General features: G+C 30.0%; 2 protein-coding genes and 1 long non-coding RNA gene across 3 annotated transcripts; 2 read left to right on the forward strand and 1 right to left on the reverse strand.

The window, feature by feature from the left end:
• Positions 1-1,003: 1,003 nt before the first annotated feature.
• On the forward strand, positions 1,004-3,234 carry LOC145067146 (uncharacterized). The gene is made up of 9 exons (XM_079014347.1): positions 1,004-1,205; positions 1,290-1,383; positions 1,490-1,617; positions 1,696-1,780; positions 1,856-2,008; positions 2,394-2,496; positions 2,602-2,790; positions 2,884-2,952; positions 3,040-3,234. The coding sequence occupies exons 1-9, from the start codon at positions 1,004-1,006 to the stop codon at positions 3,232-3,234; spliced, it is 1,218 nt and encodes a 405-aa protein (XP_078870473.1).
• Positions 3,235-4,100: 866 nt separating this feature from the next.
• Positions 4,101-6,076, reverse strand: LOC145069778 (uncharacterized). The gene is made up of 4 exons (XR_013689678.1): positions 5,967-6,076; positions 5,336-5,631; positions 4,707-4,789; positions 4,101-4,612 (listed from the first exon to the last, which is right to left on the reverse strand). It is a non-coding gene; the product is annotated as an uncharacterized LOC145069778 (long non-coding RNA).
• A 7,578-nt stretch (positions 6,077-13,654) lies between these two features.
• LOC145067147 (uncharacterized) lies at positions 13,655-15,342 on the forward strand. Its single transcript, XM_079014348.1, has 3 exons — positions 13,655-14,102; positions 14,188-14,379; positions 14,510-15,342. The coding sequence occupies exons 1-3, from the start codon at positions 13,655-13,657 to the stop codon at positions 15,340-15,342; spliced, it is 1,473 nt and encodes a 490-aa protein (XP_078870474.1).
• Positions 15,343-15,646: the final 304 nt, after the last annotated feature.

Below are 15,646 nucleotides of genomic sequence, written 5' to 3' on the forward strand. Positions count from 1 at the left end.
ATAAAACTCATCACTTGACTTTTTATATTCTTTCAATTTTTACATCATGAAATACACTACTATTATGAATTTCCTTATAAGAAAAACGTCCAGAAGTTATTACCGGTCCAGTGATGAAATACACTACTATCATGTATAATATTTTAAATCCGGCCAACTATCCCTGTTTGAAATATTCTTAATGTGAACCCCATATCCATTGTCCAATTTATCATTTATCATTACTTATATTCATGCATCCACTTATTTTCATGCATCTGTACCATGTCTACATCATACTTCATGTTCAATAGGATTATACAAAAAATATAAAGTGATCCTACTTGATCAAAATTCTACTCTATTGAAGGCCCTACAGCCTATATATATTGACTCAAATACAAATGAAAAAAAGGATGAACATTTTTAATCAACATTTGTTAAGTTTTCATTCTATTTTTTTTATTTTTTTTTTATTTCTTCTTCTCCTTTTTATACAATCCGATTCTTATAATATTTATTTCTTCTTCTCCTTTTTATAGAATCCGATTCTTATAATATTTTTTCATTCTTTTACTCGAATAGCAATGTAATATTATTTATTATCTTATTGTCTTATTATCATATTCTATCATCATATTATTCTTTTCTAACGGTTTTATAACAAAAACTTTAGTTTTCTAACAGTTTTATTTTTTGCAGATAAATGGCAGCATCAAATCTCACCTTCATACCTGATTTGGATGTAACCAGAGATGACTTGACTTTCAAGCTTCATGTCATAAACCTATTGCATCAAATGTGTTTCTACAAAAAAAAATGAAATTTGATCAATTAAAATGATATTAATGGATGAAAAAGTACCTTCCAAAAATTAATTTTACATATTTCTTACACATATTTCGTTATTTTTAATTACTTTTAAAGTTTTTATTGTTGTATTAAATATTTTTAGGGGAACAAAATTCAAGCAACGGTCTCCAAAAGAAACATATATCGATTCAAAAATATAGTAAAGGAAGGCATGACATTTTACATCAAAGGTCCAGAGTTTGCAGCACTGAAGATAGATACTTTTAAGTTAACTCCTCAAGATCAGAAACTCACATTCATCCCACAAACTGTTGTTACAGAGTGTAACGATTTTTCTGGACATGAGTTTGGGTTTTCATTTGTTGATTATCAAAACATTTTATCGTTTGCCCATCCTCAAGATAAATCTATTGGTTAGTACATATCATTATATCTTTAAATATAATAAAATGATTTCCAAATCCTAAAACAAGTTTCATTTTCCTTTTTTTTTATAGATGTTATGGGTTTAATTGTCGCAGTTGCTGAGATACAACGAGATAATCCAGATAAATCAAAACATAAGCTCAACATCAACATCGAAGATGCAAAGTTGTTTTTTTTTTTTTTTTTTTTTTTTTATATTTTTAAATTTTTTTAAAATTTTAAATTATATTATGTTAATATATCATTTTTTGATAAATAATTTACTTTTTAGAGGCTTGCAACTTCATGTCTATTTGTGGGGCGATTATGCGTACAAGATGCAAGAGTACATACATAACAATCCACATAATCGTCGTATCGTTGTTATTCTTCAATTTGGCCAGATTAATGTTTTCAGAGGTATATTGATTATGTTATTAATGTTATTAATATTTATGTTGTCATGATCAAATTAATCTTTATATATTTTCTTTATAGATCGTCCAAGTGTAAACACATACTTTACATCTTCAAAGTTGTTCATTAACTCTCACATAGATGAAATTATTCGTTTCAACAAAAGGTAATTTATGCATAATTGTGTTTATTGTACATTTATACTTTACGTGACTAATATATTTTTTTGTATACATAACAGTTTGGATGGAGATGATGGTCCATATTCATCTACAAATACATTTTCAGTTATTCCATCCAATCAACATTCTGAATATGATGATTTCATGATAAAAAATAAGTTGAATGCTATCTCTAAGGTGTGGGAACCTGTTGAGATATTTGATGTCTTATTGTTTCTTTCAATCTAAATTGTTGGTTTTAAATTTCTTGATTGTGTGCTTGTGCTTTTTTTTTTATGTTTGTGCTATGTATGTATGTTTAAAGTACATACCTTTTATTTGTAGAAATGTAGTTTCGTAATAGTGGGCACTATAAAGGGAATTTTATAGAAAAAAATGGTATTATAAAGCATGTACCAACTGTTTTGGGAAAGCAGTTCCATCAGATGGAAGTGATGATCAACAAACCAAATCTTATATATGTCATAATGGAGATTGCACAAAAGATACTACTTTCGTTGTTCCAAGGTTGTTAGTTTACAATTCAATTATAATTAACTATGTAATAATCCATGTTTATCATAAATTTAATATTGATTTCGAATTTATTTTTTATAGGTTCATGATTCCTATACGTGTGCAAGATAATACTGGAACTCTAACCCTAACCATGCTTGAGAGAGATGGAAAGTATCTGTTGAAGCAATCAGCAAAAGAGTTGGTTAAAAAAAACTATTGAGGTTACTTTCCTTTTTTTAATCATACTCAAAATAATATTCTTATATACAATCACTTTAAACATTTTTTTTATTATTTTTAATTACAGTGTGGAGACAGTCTTGATTCCTATCCGGGTGAGATAAATGAATTGAAAGGTTTGAAATTGACCTTTAAAATTTTTGTTAAAAATTTCAATGTGAAAAAAAAAACAACCAGTATGGTATTGCTAGTTGCTAGAATCAGTGAGGATGCGAGTATAATAGAACAACTTCAAAATAAGTTGAACGATTCACAGGTTATTAAATTACTAATTTTTTATTGTTTTTTATTTATATTTTCTTTTACTTTTTAGTACATTATTTTATTGACAATTTTTTGTAACATACAGCCTTCTAATGAACAATCGTTAGATTTTGGTTCAACCGATTTGCAATCTCAAGATATCAAAAATGCAAAGGTTAATTACATATTAACATTTTCACATATTCCCTAATAAACTATTCCATTTTTACAATTATTATATTATATGATTAAATTTTATTAGGATGCAATTTCTGGAACGGACCATAACATTATTCCTTCCGCTCTCGACAAAAACGAGACAACAAGCCCGATGAAGACTTTAACGACAACACCAATCTTAAAGAGAAATCTGAAAGAAGTTTTTGATTTGGAGTCTAATGATCACTTATCATCAACAAAAACTCCAAAAATAACTCCAGATGGTCCAGGAAAATAGTTGTTGAAGGTGAAGTTGGAGAAAAATGATTGATTTATCTTTTGGTGGGGAATTGAATTGGTATTCCATTTTGCATTTACATTAACAATTACTTCTTTTAATTTTCTCATTCTGTTTTTTTCACATTGTGGTTTTTCATTGTTCAAACATTTGTTTCCTTTGAATTCTTATTATTTTTAAAATGGTTGTTTCATGCTACATTCATAATATTATCCCTAAAATGGATAGTTATTGATAACATTAATCTTGGATTCGCACATGATGAGAATTAATATAAAATAAATAAACATACATGTATATGATCGCTTATAATTTGATTATGTGTTTTATCCATGGTGTAAAGATTCTCCCAATTCGTATATTCATCACCAAGTTTAGTGATTAGAGGAAGTAATGAGTAGACATTGATTAATGTCTCTTCAAATGGAGGTGTCAGTAAGATAAAGAAGGAAAATAAATACAATATTAATGATACATAGTAACATAAAAAGAAAAACATGTGTAATAAATTGAATTTTAATTTTAAAAAATATATAAACAAAAAAATAATGTAAAAACTCTAAAAACTGATATGAAAACTAAGTTTTCAATATTTGTATGCATTGGTATCTCTTTAAAAGTGAAAACCAATGAACATTACTGTTTTTTATATAGAAAATGAATGACCATAAAAATATTCACTTTTTAATAAATTGTTCATCCATGGGATAAGTTTTTATATGTTTTTTCTAAATATTGGATAAGTTAGTAATCTTCAACTCACACACCATATAAAAATTAAAATTAAAATTTAGCAATGTATAGATGGAAGACACATTCAATTTCAGACAATTAAGCATTCGTTCACTACTAAGAATAGTATGCATTAGAGTGTCAATTTTTGTGCAAATTCATAGAAATAAGCGAAATTGGGTAAATATTTCAAGGGGTAATGACATAATCGGGTTACAAACTTTTTTTTTTCACAATAAAACTCAAAAGTGAACTGAATTGATGATTACGTAAATTGTAAACCAACAATATGGATGGTGGTGGAAGAATAAGGAACTACTTATCATGGTTGTTGGTTCCAAGTATACCAGTTGTTTGAAACCTTGTCAAAACCTGAAAGATTAAACATATCTAAAAAAATAGGTTAAACCAGATATATGCATCCAAATTATGAAAGAAATAAATTAAAAATACAATTGAATAAAAATATGAATCGTGATGTTTCAATTGGAGTCAATGTAGAAGTCGGAGAATCTATTTTCTCATTTGCAGTGTTTTGAGATTCATCCACAATAATATCTTTGATTAATCAAAGATGGTGTTGGCGGTTGTTGGTTTTGCTCTGAAGTGTTCTAAGGTTATGAAATTTGGTTGCTTTTTGAAGCACCTATTCAGAACGCCCAAATAAAAGTTGACCTAAATTAGCAACATGGATTGCAAAGATTTTGTAAAAAATGAAACTAACTTAAGTAAAATATTACCTGAATCATCCCATGAAACACTCACCAAGAATGGAACCAATCTTCTATGACTAAAGGATTTTGGAGTTTGCAGCATCTTCATCCTGGAACATGATTTGAGTAGTTAATAAAAAAAAAACTCACATCAGATTTCTTGATACTGATAGTGGAAGTTGCCATCTACCCTAATAAATAAAAATGTTATTGCCACTTGTCATTCTCTTATTTATTTGGCCACGTGTCATTTTGTCATAATTTTGAAATATATTTATTTTCCACTTGTCAATTACTTCATTATTCATTTCCACTATATCATTAATTTAGTTTCCATAAATTAAACATACTATAATAACTATTAATTTCAAATTTCAAATTTGAAATTTCAATTTCAAATAAATTTACACTTTAAACATTTGTATTTAACATTTTATAATAATTAATCGTTTAGTACACGGGTCTAACAATTAAACACATAATTTTAATTAATTTATTTTTTGCATGTTTTTTTTTTCATAATTTTCACTTATTTCATATTTCAAATTTAAATAAATTTTTCATTTAATCGCTCTTGTTTAACATTATGTTTTAATTAACCCGTATAATATACGGGTTTCACAACTAGTATTAGAACAAAGAATGGTGAAGATTACCTGATTAGAAGATGAGATAGCATCATTGTTTTCATTGCTGAAACTTTACACAGTCTCAACATCTGTTGTATTTAGAAGCACTTCTAGAGTTTTATTAAGATTGGGTTTATTATAGATGTTTGAATCCGGTGATGTCATCTGTAGACACTCCTCCATTTTTTCATTAAAACCGTCTTCATGACTTATCTGAATCGCATCATAAAATCTTGGTTTGTTATTAGTGGGTGCAATATCAACCTCCTGGTCTTTATTGGTAATCATGTTACTTAATTTCTGAACTTTAGGTAATGTCGCCTCTACAACATCCATATTTTTAAACACAAAGAATTTAAAATTTAATAATAATTATTAATTAATCAAAAATATATAACATATCCTCCTCTTTCAGGGTATGATGAAATACGAAATTCGAATTACACTAGCGGTATCTTAAATTTTTCAGAGAGATATTCGGGATCTTAAATTTTTTCACATACATAAAGAGGTCTTATGACCTCATGATTGAATAAGGAGAAATTTTTCCTATTGTCTTCAAGCAGATTTCATCTTCATAAAAAAAGCCCTAATTTTTTACCTATTCAATACGTGTATTAAGAAGCCAATCATCGGTTCAATATTAGCCCAAACTTACCGGCTTTCGTTCTGTAACCGCATCAACTTGATCCTCTTTCCACAATTTTCCGTTTGATTCTGCACAAGGGCCTCCATCGTTGTCGCAGGTATGTTCCATTCTCAGTTTTCTCTTTTACATCGTGTTCCCAAAAAGACATATATGAAGTTGTTATAGTAAGTGATTAAAAAATCAGGGTAAACATTCTTTTTGTGATTAAATTAATTAAAGTAGACTTAAATGATAAATCCATTGATTTTATTGGTTTTGAAAGGGAAATAATTTCAATCTAAATTTTTAATAATGCATACATATTAACTGTGATATGCAAAGTAAATTGATTTTTAAAAACCTAATATTTAAATTGATATGCAAAGTAAATTGATTTTTAAAAACCTAATATTTAACGATTTGTATAAAGTATGTGTGCATTTCGATATTGATTATTTAATTACACTAGGTGTGAAACCCGTGTATTACACAGGTTGATTTAAAAAAAATAAACATTAAAGTGTAAATAGAAAATATTTTTTAATGTACAACTTTAAAATAAGGAAGATACATATTTATTGCAATTTAATATCATATATATAATATTTAGTACTTTACATAAATAAGTATATGATTTTAATTTTAAAAATTGAAACAAACCAAAAATTAACAAGTGGATAATATTTATTTCAAAAATACCACAAAATGATAAGTATCAAAATTAATGAGAGATTGACATGTGACAAAAAAACCTTTATTTATTAAGAATGATTTAGATGATTAATACTTATTACGATTTATTAATCTAACCCCTTTTTTTGTTTTTTTAAAATTATACATTTTTTTTTTGGCAAAATGACCATTTGGTCCTGAATGATCATTTTTTACCAGAGTTAATGTTCAGTAAACGGGTACCTAATTCCAAACTGTTATTATGATTATCCTATAAATATCCTTTAACCTCTTCCACCCCCAAATTATTTTCTATTTCATTATTACTCACTTTTATACATATTACATGAGCTACTAATCGTCTCTAACTGTAAGTCTGTAATAGTTATTTTTAAATTATTAATTTTATTTTTAACTATATTCTATTATTGTCATTACATACCAAACAAGGACATGAACGGAACGGATGCTAGAGAGAGAAGAAAAAGCATAAAGTTATATTTGGATAACAGAAAATCCAAAAAAACAATATACCACATCATTGTCTCATCGTACACCTATTGCACATGTTATTCATTATACCCAATACGATATTTTTCTTAATTTATTTTTCACTAATTATATGTTTTAATAATTTATTTTGAATATGTTATTTATTATTATTTTAAAAATACATTTAACTTTAAATAAAAATATATTTAACTTTGCAGGTTCAAATAAATTGTTTTCTACTATTTTACATGTTCAAATAACACCACAGAATCTACAAACGCTAAAGAGAGGAGAAAACTTAGAAAATTATATTTGGATAATAAAAAATCCAAAATATTACATACATCATCAACCCCTCAAAATTCATCTTTTACACATGCTTCTTACATGTCGAATAACGGTAAGTATATTCGTTTTGATTTAAATTTATTTTTAATATAAAAATTTTAAGACTCTTTAATTTATTCTTTTTTAATAATTAATATTATTTCTTTTATTACTAACTATTTTTTCTTATTATATAACAGACAATCGTCGTCAAAGATTAATATCTACAGATAACTATACAAATGTTACCTTAGACAAGGAAAATATAAACCCAGTCAAATCATTTTTATACCAAGATACAATTATTAATCATCCTTCAACAAATTCAAATGGTATGTATTTCTATATACACAAATATAAAAATATATGCGTCACATTTATATAACTCATATCAATTCCTAACTTTCTAATTTGTATTTTAATTTTGTCAGACAATTATATTTTCAATAATAAATTTCAAACACCACTATCTACTAACAAATATAATTTTTGTTTGGTACCGCCACGGTCTCGAGTAATCGTTCCATAATAATTTAGAATTTTTCTTCAACAAATATAGATGTTAGAAGTTAGAACACCATTTCTAACATTTCAAAAGGTACGTATTTCTAAATACACCTATTTAAAAATATATGCTTCACTTTTTATATAAATCATGCCTATTGCTAACCTTGTGATCTGTATTTTTTTTTTCAGGCAGTTATATATTCAATAATAACTTTCAAACACCACTCTTTATTAACAAAAATAATTTAGTGTTTGGTAATGTCACAACCTCCAACAATCGGTCGACAATAATCTAAAATTCTTCATCAATCAAGTTACCAAAAGGAAAACATCATTTAAAAAGGAAGACTCAATCTATATCCGCTATACCTATGTTTGACTTGACATTAGATGAAGAAAAAATTGTTGATCATATTATTGAAGATATTTCCACGGTATATCCAAAGGTGATCATAATTCAAAATTTTTAATTTTATTAATTTTTTTCTAATTTTTTTTCTATTTGATTTATTAATTTTTACATTTTTTACATACAACAAATTACTTTGATCATGGAGATCAGATTGTTATATGTCAAATTTGTCATCCAAAATTATGGAAAGATGAATCGGTTAGAGGGCAAAAAAAAGGCAATACGTCTTATTCCCTATGTTGTGGTTACGGCAAAGATGAACTACCATCCTTAAAAGAAGCATCGTCATCCTACCGAAATCTATACAGATTGGTAAATTCAAAAAGCAAACACTTCATGAAGAACATTCGACGTTACAATTCAATGCTTTCGTTTACATCGATGGGAGACAAAGTTGATTCATCCATCAACAGAGGCAACACACCGTACATATTCAAACTTAATGGTCAAAATTATCATAGTATAAGAAGTCTTTTACCTACACATGGTTCAAGACCGAAATTTTGTCAGTTATACATATACGATACGGAGAACGAGATTTCAAATAGATCGACAACTTTTGGGTATATTTTTGCAATTATCTTTTAATAACGCACTTCAATTCATTAATTTTTTTTTACTAATATTAAATAATTGTTCATAATATTTTCAGTGGTCCGACGAGCGATTCTACATTAACTTCAACATCATATGATCTCCAAATTATAGAATTTTTGAAGGTTATGTTAGATTCGAACAATGCGTTGGTCAAGTCTTATAGGATGGTAAGAGACACTCTTCATGAAAATTCTTGTGCTAATTTGAAGTTAAGATTAATTGGAAAAAGAAAACAAGATGGAAGGACGTATAACTTACCAACTTCTTCTGAGGTTGCAGCTTTAACATCATATGATCTCCAAATTATAGAATTTTTGAAGGTTATGTTAGATTCGAACAATGCATTGGTCAAGTCTTATAGGATGGTAAGAGACACTCTTCATGAAAATTCTTGTGCTAATTTGAAGTTAAGATTAATTGGAAAAAGAAAACAAGATGGAAGGACGTATAACTTACCAACTTCTTCTGAGGTTGCAGCTTTAGTTGTCGGTGATTTTTGTGATTCAATTGAAAAAAGAGATATTGTTTTTCAAACTTCATCAGGATTATTACAACGTATCAGTGAATTATATCCTTCTTACCTTGCTTTTCAATATCCATTACTATTTGCATATGGCGATGATGGTTACAGAGTTGATATCCTTCATAGAGGTATTACATCTTCAAGTAATAGCAAACGTCCAACCTGTACAATGAGAGAATTTTTTGCTTATAGAATTCAAGACATGGATCAATCGTTCTCACTGATTCTTAATGCAAAAAGGTTGTTCCAACAATTTTTGGTTGATGGATATGATTGAAAGTGAGAGACTATTTTTCATACGTAACCAACAAAAAATTCTTAGATGTGAGTCTTATGAGAATTTGCGTAATCAGCAAGCACTTGGGAGTACATATATTTCCAACGTCGGGCAACGTGTGATCTTACCTTCTTCATTTACCGGTGGTGCACACTATATGATGCAAAACTATTTGGATGCCATGTCGCTCTGTAAATGGTTTGAATATCCTGATTTTTTCATAACATTTACTTGTAATCCAAAATGGCCGGAACTTCAAAGGTTCCTTAAGGACACTCCACTTCATCCAGAAATAGACCAGATTATGTAGGTTATTTAAGATCAAGTTGGATGCATTTATTAAAGATTTAAGGGAAAATGAAATTTTGGGCAAGGTTCAAGCAAGTTTTTAAATTTATAGTTTAACATATATATATATATATATATATATATATATATATATATATATATATATATACATACATACAAATTTTTGTTGCTAACTTGTATCTTATTTGTATATTTTGCATGCAGTGGTTTATACAATTGAATTTCAAAAAAGAGGTTTACCTCATAGTCATGTATGTCTGTTTATGCATGCTAAATGCAAGCTTCCAACAGTTGAAGATATCGATCCCATTATTTCGGCTGAGATTCCAAATATCGATGATGATCCAGAATTGTAGTCACTTGTCAAGGAGTTCATGATTCATGGTCCATGTGGAGCTGAAAATTTGAATTGCCCATGCATGGTCGACAGAAAGTGTTCTAAAAACTTTCCAAAGCAATTTTGTGATCATACTTCAGTTGATTCAAATGGGTTTCCCTTATATCGTGTCACACCCCAAAACCGATAACAACGGAATACGTTTCGGGGTGGAGGACGTCATGTACAGTATCATCACAATTGCATAATAGTAAAAACAAGAAACATACAACCATTGCATTACATAGTGAGTTTAATTACAAGCGTGTTTTGTAATGTTTAACAAGTACCAAAAGTATTACAAAAATAAGAGATGGATCTTGTATGCTCCACCTTCTCCAAAATGCCGCACCTGTACCTGTCTATCTTTGACCTGAGGATACAAGTTATTTTGAAAACGAATATCAGCATAAAGCTGGTGAGTTCATAAGAATTTAGTGTGAGTTTTTGTATAAAAGCATTAGAACCGATAGTATGAAAAGCTGCAACTTTACAATCATAAGTGGTAGAAAATCCTAGAAAATCCTATATTTTCCAGAAATACGTTGTAAGTGAAAACCTTTAAGAAACATATCATTTTCATCTTTGAAAACCATTTATTGTAAAAGTATAATAGTGAGTTTCCAATAAGTAATGCAATACGGTAGATTATGCCTAAAGTCCATAATAGTGGTGCAAACTTTCTTTAGTATTAAATACTTGTTTACTTCGGGATATTAACTTTAACTTTTTGTTTAGTATTTTAGTGTGGTTATAGTGTATTTCTTATATGTTACCGATAGTGTGAGTAATAGAGGACCCCATGACCTTCCCGGTCATGCACAATGTAGTGAAGTAGTGGCATCCCTGGACTTGTACGGCTCGGACTGAAGTTAACAGTCGGGATGTAATAGCGTCTGCCTTGTATAGATCTATACATATAGCGTCGTCTTCCTGCCAGAAGACTCTGGGCGTAGTGCGTAGCGAATAGAGTATCTCGTAGTGGGTTAGTGTGTTATCTCTTGATTAGTGATTTCTCTAGTATTATAGTGTAGTAGTCTCTTGTATACTCGCAGTGTGTTCTCGTTTTAGTATATAGTATCATTATAGAGTGTATTATAGTGTGTAGAGTAGTAGCTATAGCGAGTAATAGTGGCCTTAACTATACCTATTATAGTTAACTTAGTGCGTATGATTCTTGTTAGTTTAGTGGTTTAAACATCGAATGAAATGAAAATACTCGTATCCAAAACTAATATATATGATATATAACTAAGAAATCAACGACAGTCGGACGGATAACAACTACCCTAAGCCCACAATCAAACAAGAACAGGAAATAAGGCAAGCTATCGGTCTTAAGTCCTTCAAGCCTTGTTTATATAAATATATTAGTGAGGATACATTTTATAAGGAATTTATTTAATAAAAATCTTTTCGAAAGGGAACATTTAGAAGATTGATCTTTTATCCAAAATGGTTTTGAAAACGAAAATCCTTTTTATAAAACATAGTGGTAAATCGCATGTGATTTGAACTACGGATAGTGAATCACATGTGATTAATTTCCGTAACATGAATAAATGACTTGTATGAATTTCCTTAAACATGTATAATTGACTTGTATCCCCCCCTAAAACATATAAAACATTTGAAAGGTTCATTAAAGGGGTATGAACTCACCTGAAATCGCATAAATCGGGTAAAAGTGTCGACTGAGCGTTTTGTACCAAATAACGACTTGTGCACCTTTTGGGCCCCTAATGTCATATGAAATATGTATTTTACAATAAATTAATCATTTTATGCTTTTCATTAAAGTATTTGGGCATTCTAGCATTGATTCGGGGTTTTAGGGCCTAGAAGGGGTTCCCGGGAGTGGTACAAGGCCAAGAGGGGTTTGTGGAGGAGTCCATGAGTTCACTCCCTTGGATTTTACGGCCCAAAGGCCACTCCTTGGGAGTTTACGGCCGTAAGCCCCCTAGGCTTGGCCGTAAACTCATGTGTTCCTCCAAAATTGCAAGTTAAGGCCTTATTTCACTTCCCTAATTTACTAGCAAGTGTCTTGGACAAATTTGGAGGGTTAAAACCCTCATTTTGTGACATTTTGGGGAGTTTACGGTCCAGGCTTGTGCTTGGGCCGTAAACTCCATTTAATCCCTCAAAATGGATGTTTAAATGGTCCAAAACACTTCCCTTCACCTTAGATAAATTTTTGAAGACCTTAGGTGGAGTTTTGGGGACATTTTGGCATAATTATTGGGTGTTTACGGCCCAAGCTTAGACTTGGCCGTAAACTCCTCTTTTTGTCTCTAAATGGTGTTGTTTAATGGTCTTAAACATTTCCTAGGGTCATAGCTAAACATTTATCAAGGGTTTTTGGGTGTTTACGGCCTAAGCATAAGCTTGGGCCGTAAACTCCTTTTTAGGCTTCAAAATATTAAGTTTTCATGTCCAAACTCACCTAGGTAATTCCCTTAATTAGTACACAAGCTTAAAGGAAGGAAAAATGGGGTTTTTGGCAAGGTTTTAGGTGTTTACGGCCTAAGGGGCTTCCTAGGCCGTAAACTCCCTTTAATCCCCTAAATTATATGATTTTTGGCCTCTAAATACAATGAAGTATGTTTAGAATAAGATAGGGAATAAATTCTTACGTTTGGAAGCCGGAATTCGTGGTTTTGGAGTCGGGTTCGGGTCTAGAGAGAGAAAGTAGTGAGAGAGAGTGAATGAGTGGTAAAAGAGTGTTCAAATGGTGTTTACTCTCATTTCATATGCCTCGGGTATTGCACCCGATACACGGCTACCCGATGCTAAAGTTTAACGGGGTTAAAACTTTTTTACCCGGGTGAAGTGGTTGAAAAGTAATATAACTCTATTTAGTTAAACGGGGTTAACACTTACAAGTTATAATTACCTATGATAATGTCAGGACATATAAATAACTAGATATTTGTTTATTGACGACTCCAAACATCACGGGAAACATTAAATATAACTACGAATTCCGTTAGTGAGACGGGATTTGTAACGGCAATAAATTTGGGTTGTCACATATTGGAGAAGAAATGATAGACATTTTGTATAAAAATCTGGTGTTCAGTTAGATAACAGAAATGTTGTTCCATATAACAAATATCTATTGAAAAGATATCAGACACACATTAATGTTGAATGGTGCAATCAGGGATCTTCCAGAAAGTATTTGTTTAAATATATAAACAAGGGTCCTGATAGAGCTACTGTATCTATGGTCCCAAGAAATAATGATTCCGATAACAATGATGCAGTGGATGAAATTAAAGAATACTATGATTGTAGATATATTTCTGCATGTGAAGGATCATGGTGGATTTTTAAATACGGTGTTCATTATAGATATCCTGTTGTGATTAGACTACCTTTTCATCTTCCCAATCAACAACAAGTTGTATATGAGGCAGACGATGACATTGCAGATGTTCTTGACCAAACTTCTGTTGCTTCTTCAATGTTCACATCTTGGATGAAGTGTAATGAAATTAGTCAAGAAGCACGAAAACTGACATATGTTGAATTTCCTACAAAGTTTGTTTGGCATCGTAAAGATCTTATTTGGAAGCTAAGGAAAGTTGGATATGCAGTTGGTAGAATTCACTATGTTTCACCTAAACTTGGAGAAGCATATTTCTTAAGAATTCTTTTAAATAAAGTGAAAGGTTCTAATCATTTGAAGAAATTCGCACAGTCAATGGTGAACTATGTTCTTCTTTTAAAGATGCATGTTATACTCTTGGCTTTTAGACGATGACAAAGAATTCATCGATGTAATTAAGGAAGCAAGTCTTTCTGGATCTAGTTTTTATCTACGGTTCTTATTTGCTACGATGCTATTCTCCAACAGTTTGTGTAAACCAGAGATAGTTTGGCAAAACACTTGGGAATATCTATCAGATGGAATTCTTTACAATCAACAACATAGATTAAAGTCTCCAGGTAATATAACTTTATCTCATTATTATTAAAAGATTATCATATACAATTTAAGTATAAATCCAATTATATTTTACATCATATTAACTTATTTATTTTATATGTTCTGATTAATAAATTATTTTCCGTATAGGTTTATCACTAAACGAAGATCAACTTAAAAACTTGACTTTGTTTGAGATAGAACAAACTTTACTCCGTAACAATTCCAGTCTTAAACAATATGGAAAGATGCCTTACCCAGATGCTGATTCTGTTTCATCTTCAAACAATCGTCTTATTACGAATTCAAATATTCCATTTAGAGGGAAAGTGATTGTCTTTAGAGGTGATTTCAGACAAATTCTACCTGTTGTTTCAGGTGGCAGTAGACAAAACATTGTTAATGCTTCTTTAAGTTCTTCTTATTTATGGCAACAATGCAAAGTTCATAAATTAACCAAAAAAATGAGGTTAACAGTTGGAAGCGATCCATCTTCTATTAAACAAATAAGGGATTTTGCAACCTGGCTTTTAGACATAGGAGAAGGTAATCTTGGTGGTCCGAATGACGGTGAAGCAATTGTTGATATTCCAGAAGATATTCTCATTACTAATCCACATGATCCTATAGGTTCATTAATTAGTTTTGTATATCCTTCTATACTGGAAAACTTCAACATTCCTGATTATTTTCAAGAAATAGCAATAATTGCTCCCAAGAATGAAGTTGTCCAAGAAATAAACGATCGTTTGTTGTCATTGTTTCCAGGAGAACCAATAGAATACTTAAGTTCAGATAGCCTATGCCAATCCGAGTTTCTTCATGATAAGTTTGATACAAATTTATACTCACCTGATGTTTTAAATGGTCTTAAAGTCTCAGGTCTGCCAAACCATAAGCTCATTTTAAAAATCGGTGTTCCAGTTATGTTATTGAGAAACATTGATCAGAAAAATGGCTTATGTAATGGGACTAGACTATAGGTTATATCTTTGGGCAAACGTGTTATCGAGGCAGTTATCTTAACTGGAAGTAATATTGGAAACTGTACTTTTATTCCAAGAATGTCTTTAACTCCTTCTAAAGACAAGATCCCTTTCAAATTCCAAATAAGACAATTTCCATTAGCTGTGTGTTTTGCAATGACACTTAATAAGAGTCAAGGACAGTCTTTATCAAAAGTTGGTTTGTTTCTAAAGGATCCTGTTTTTACACATGGTCAATTGTACGTTGTTTTATCTAGAGTTCAAAGTAGACAATGATTAAAATTGTTGATTTAGATAAAGA

The sequence above is a fragment of the Lactuca serriola genome, chromosome 8 (assembly GCF_051521515.1).
Source record: "Lactuca serriola cultivar US96UC23 chromosome 8, Lser_US96UC23_V15, whole genome shotgun sequence".
In the NCBI taxonomy this organism is placed as follows: Eukaryota; Viridiplantae; Streptophyta; class Magnoliopsida; order Asterales; family Asteraceae; genus Lactuca; species Lactuca serriola.

What these genes read in the sequence shown, in the direction of transcription:
- LOC145067146 (XM_079014347.1), top strand. Translation starts at nt 1,004, where the DNA reads ATGACATTTTACATCAAAGGTCCAGAGTTTGCAGCACTGAAGATAGAT. An exon ending in GAGATATTTGATGTCTTATT is followed by an intron (nt 2,009 to 2,393) that starts GTTTCTTTCAAT and finishes TATTTTTTATAG; the next exon opens with GTTCATGATTCCTATACGTG. An exon ending in AAGATATCAAAAATGCAAAG is followed by an intron (nt 2,953 to 3,039) that starts GTTAATTACATA and finishes AAATTTTATTAG; the next exon opens with GATGCAATTTCTGGAACGGA.
- LOC145067147 (XM_079014348.1), top strand. Translation starts at nt 13,655, where the DNA reads ATGGTCCCAAGAAATAATGATTCCGATAACAATGATGCAGTGGATGAA. An exon ending in TCTTTTAAATAAAGTGAAAG is followed by an intron (nt 14,103 to 14,187) that starts GTTCTAATCATT and finishes CTTGGCTTTTAG; the next exon opens with ACGATGACAAAGAATTCATC. An exon ending in ACATAGATTAAAGTCTCCAG is followed by an intron (nt 14,380 to 14,509) that starts GTAATATAACTT and finishes TTTTCCGTATAG; the next exon opens with GTTTATCACTAAACGAAGAT.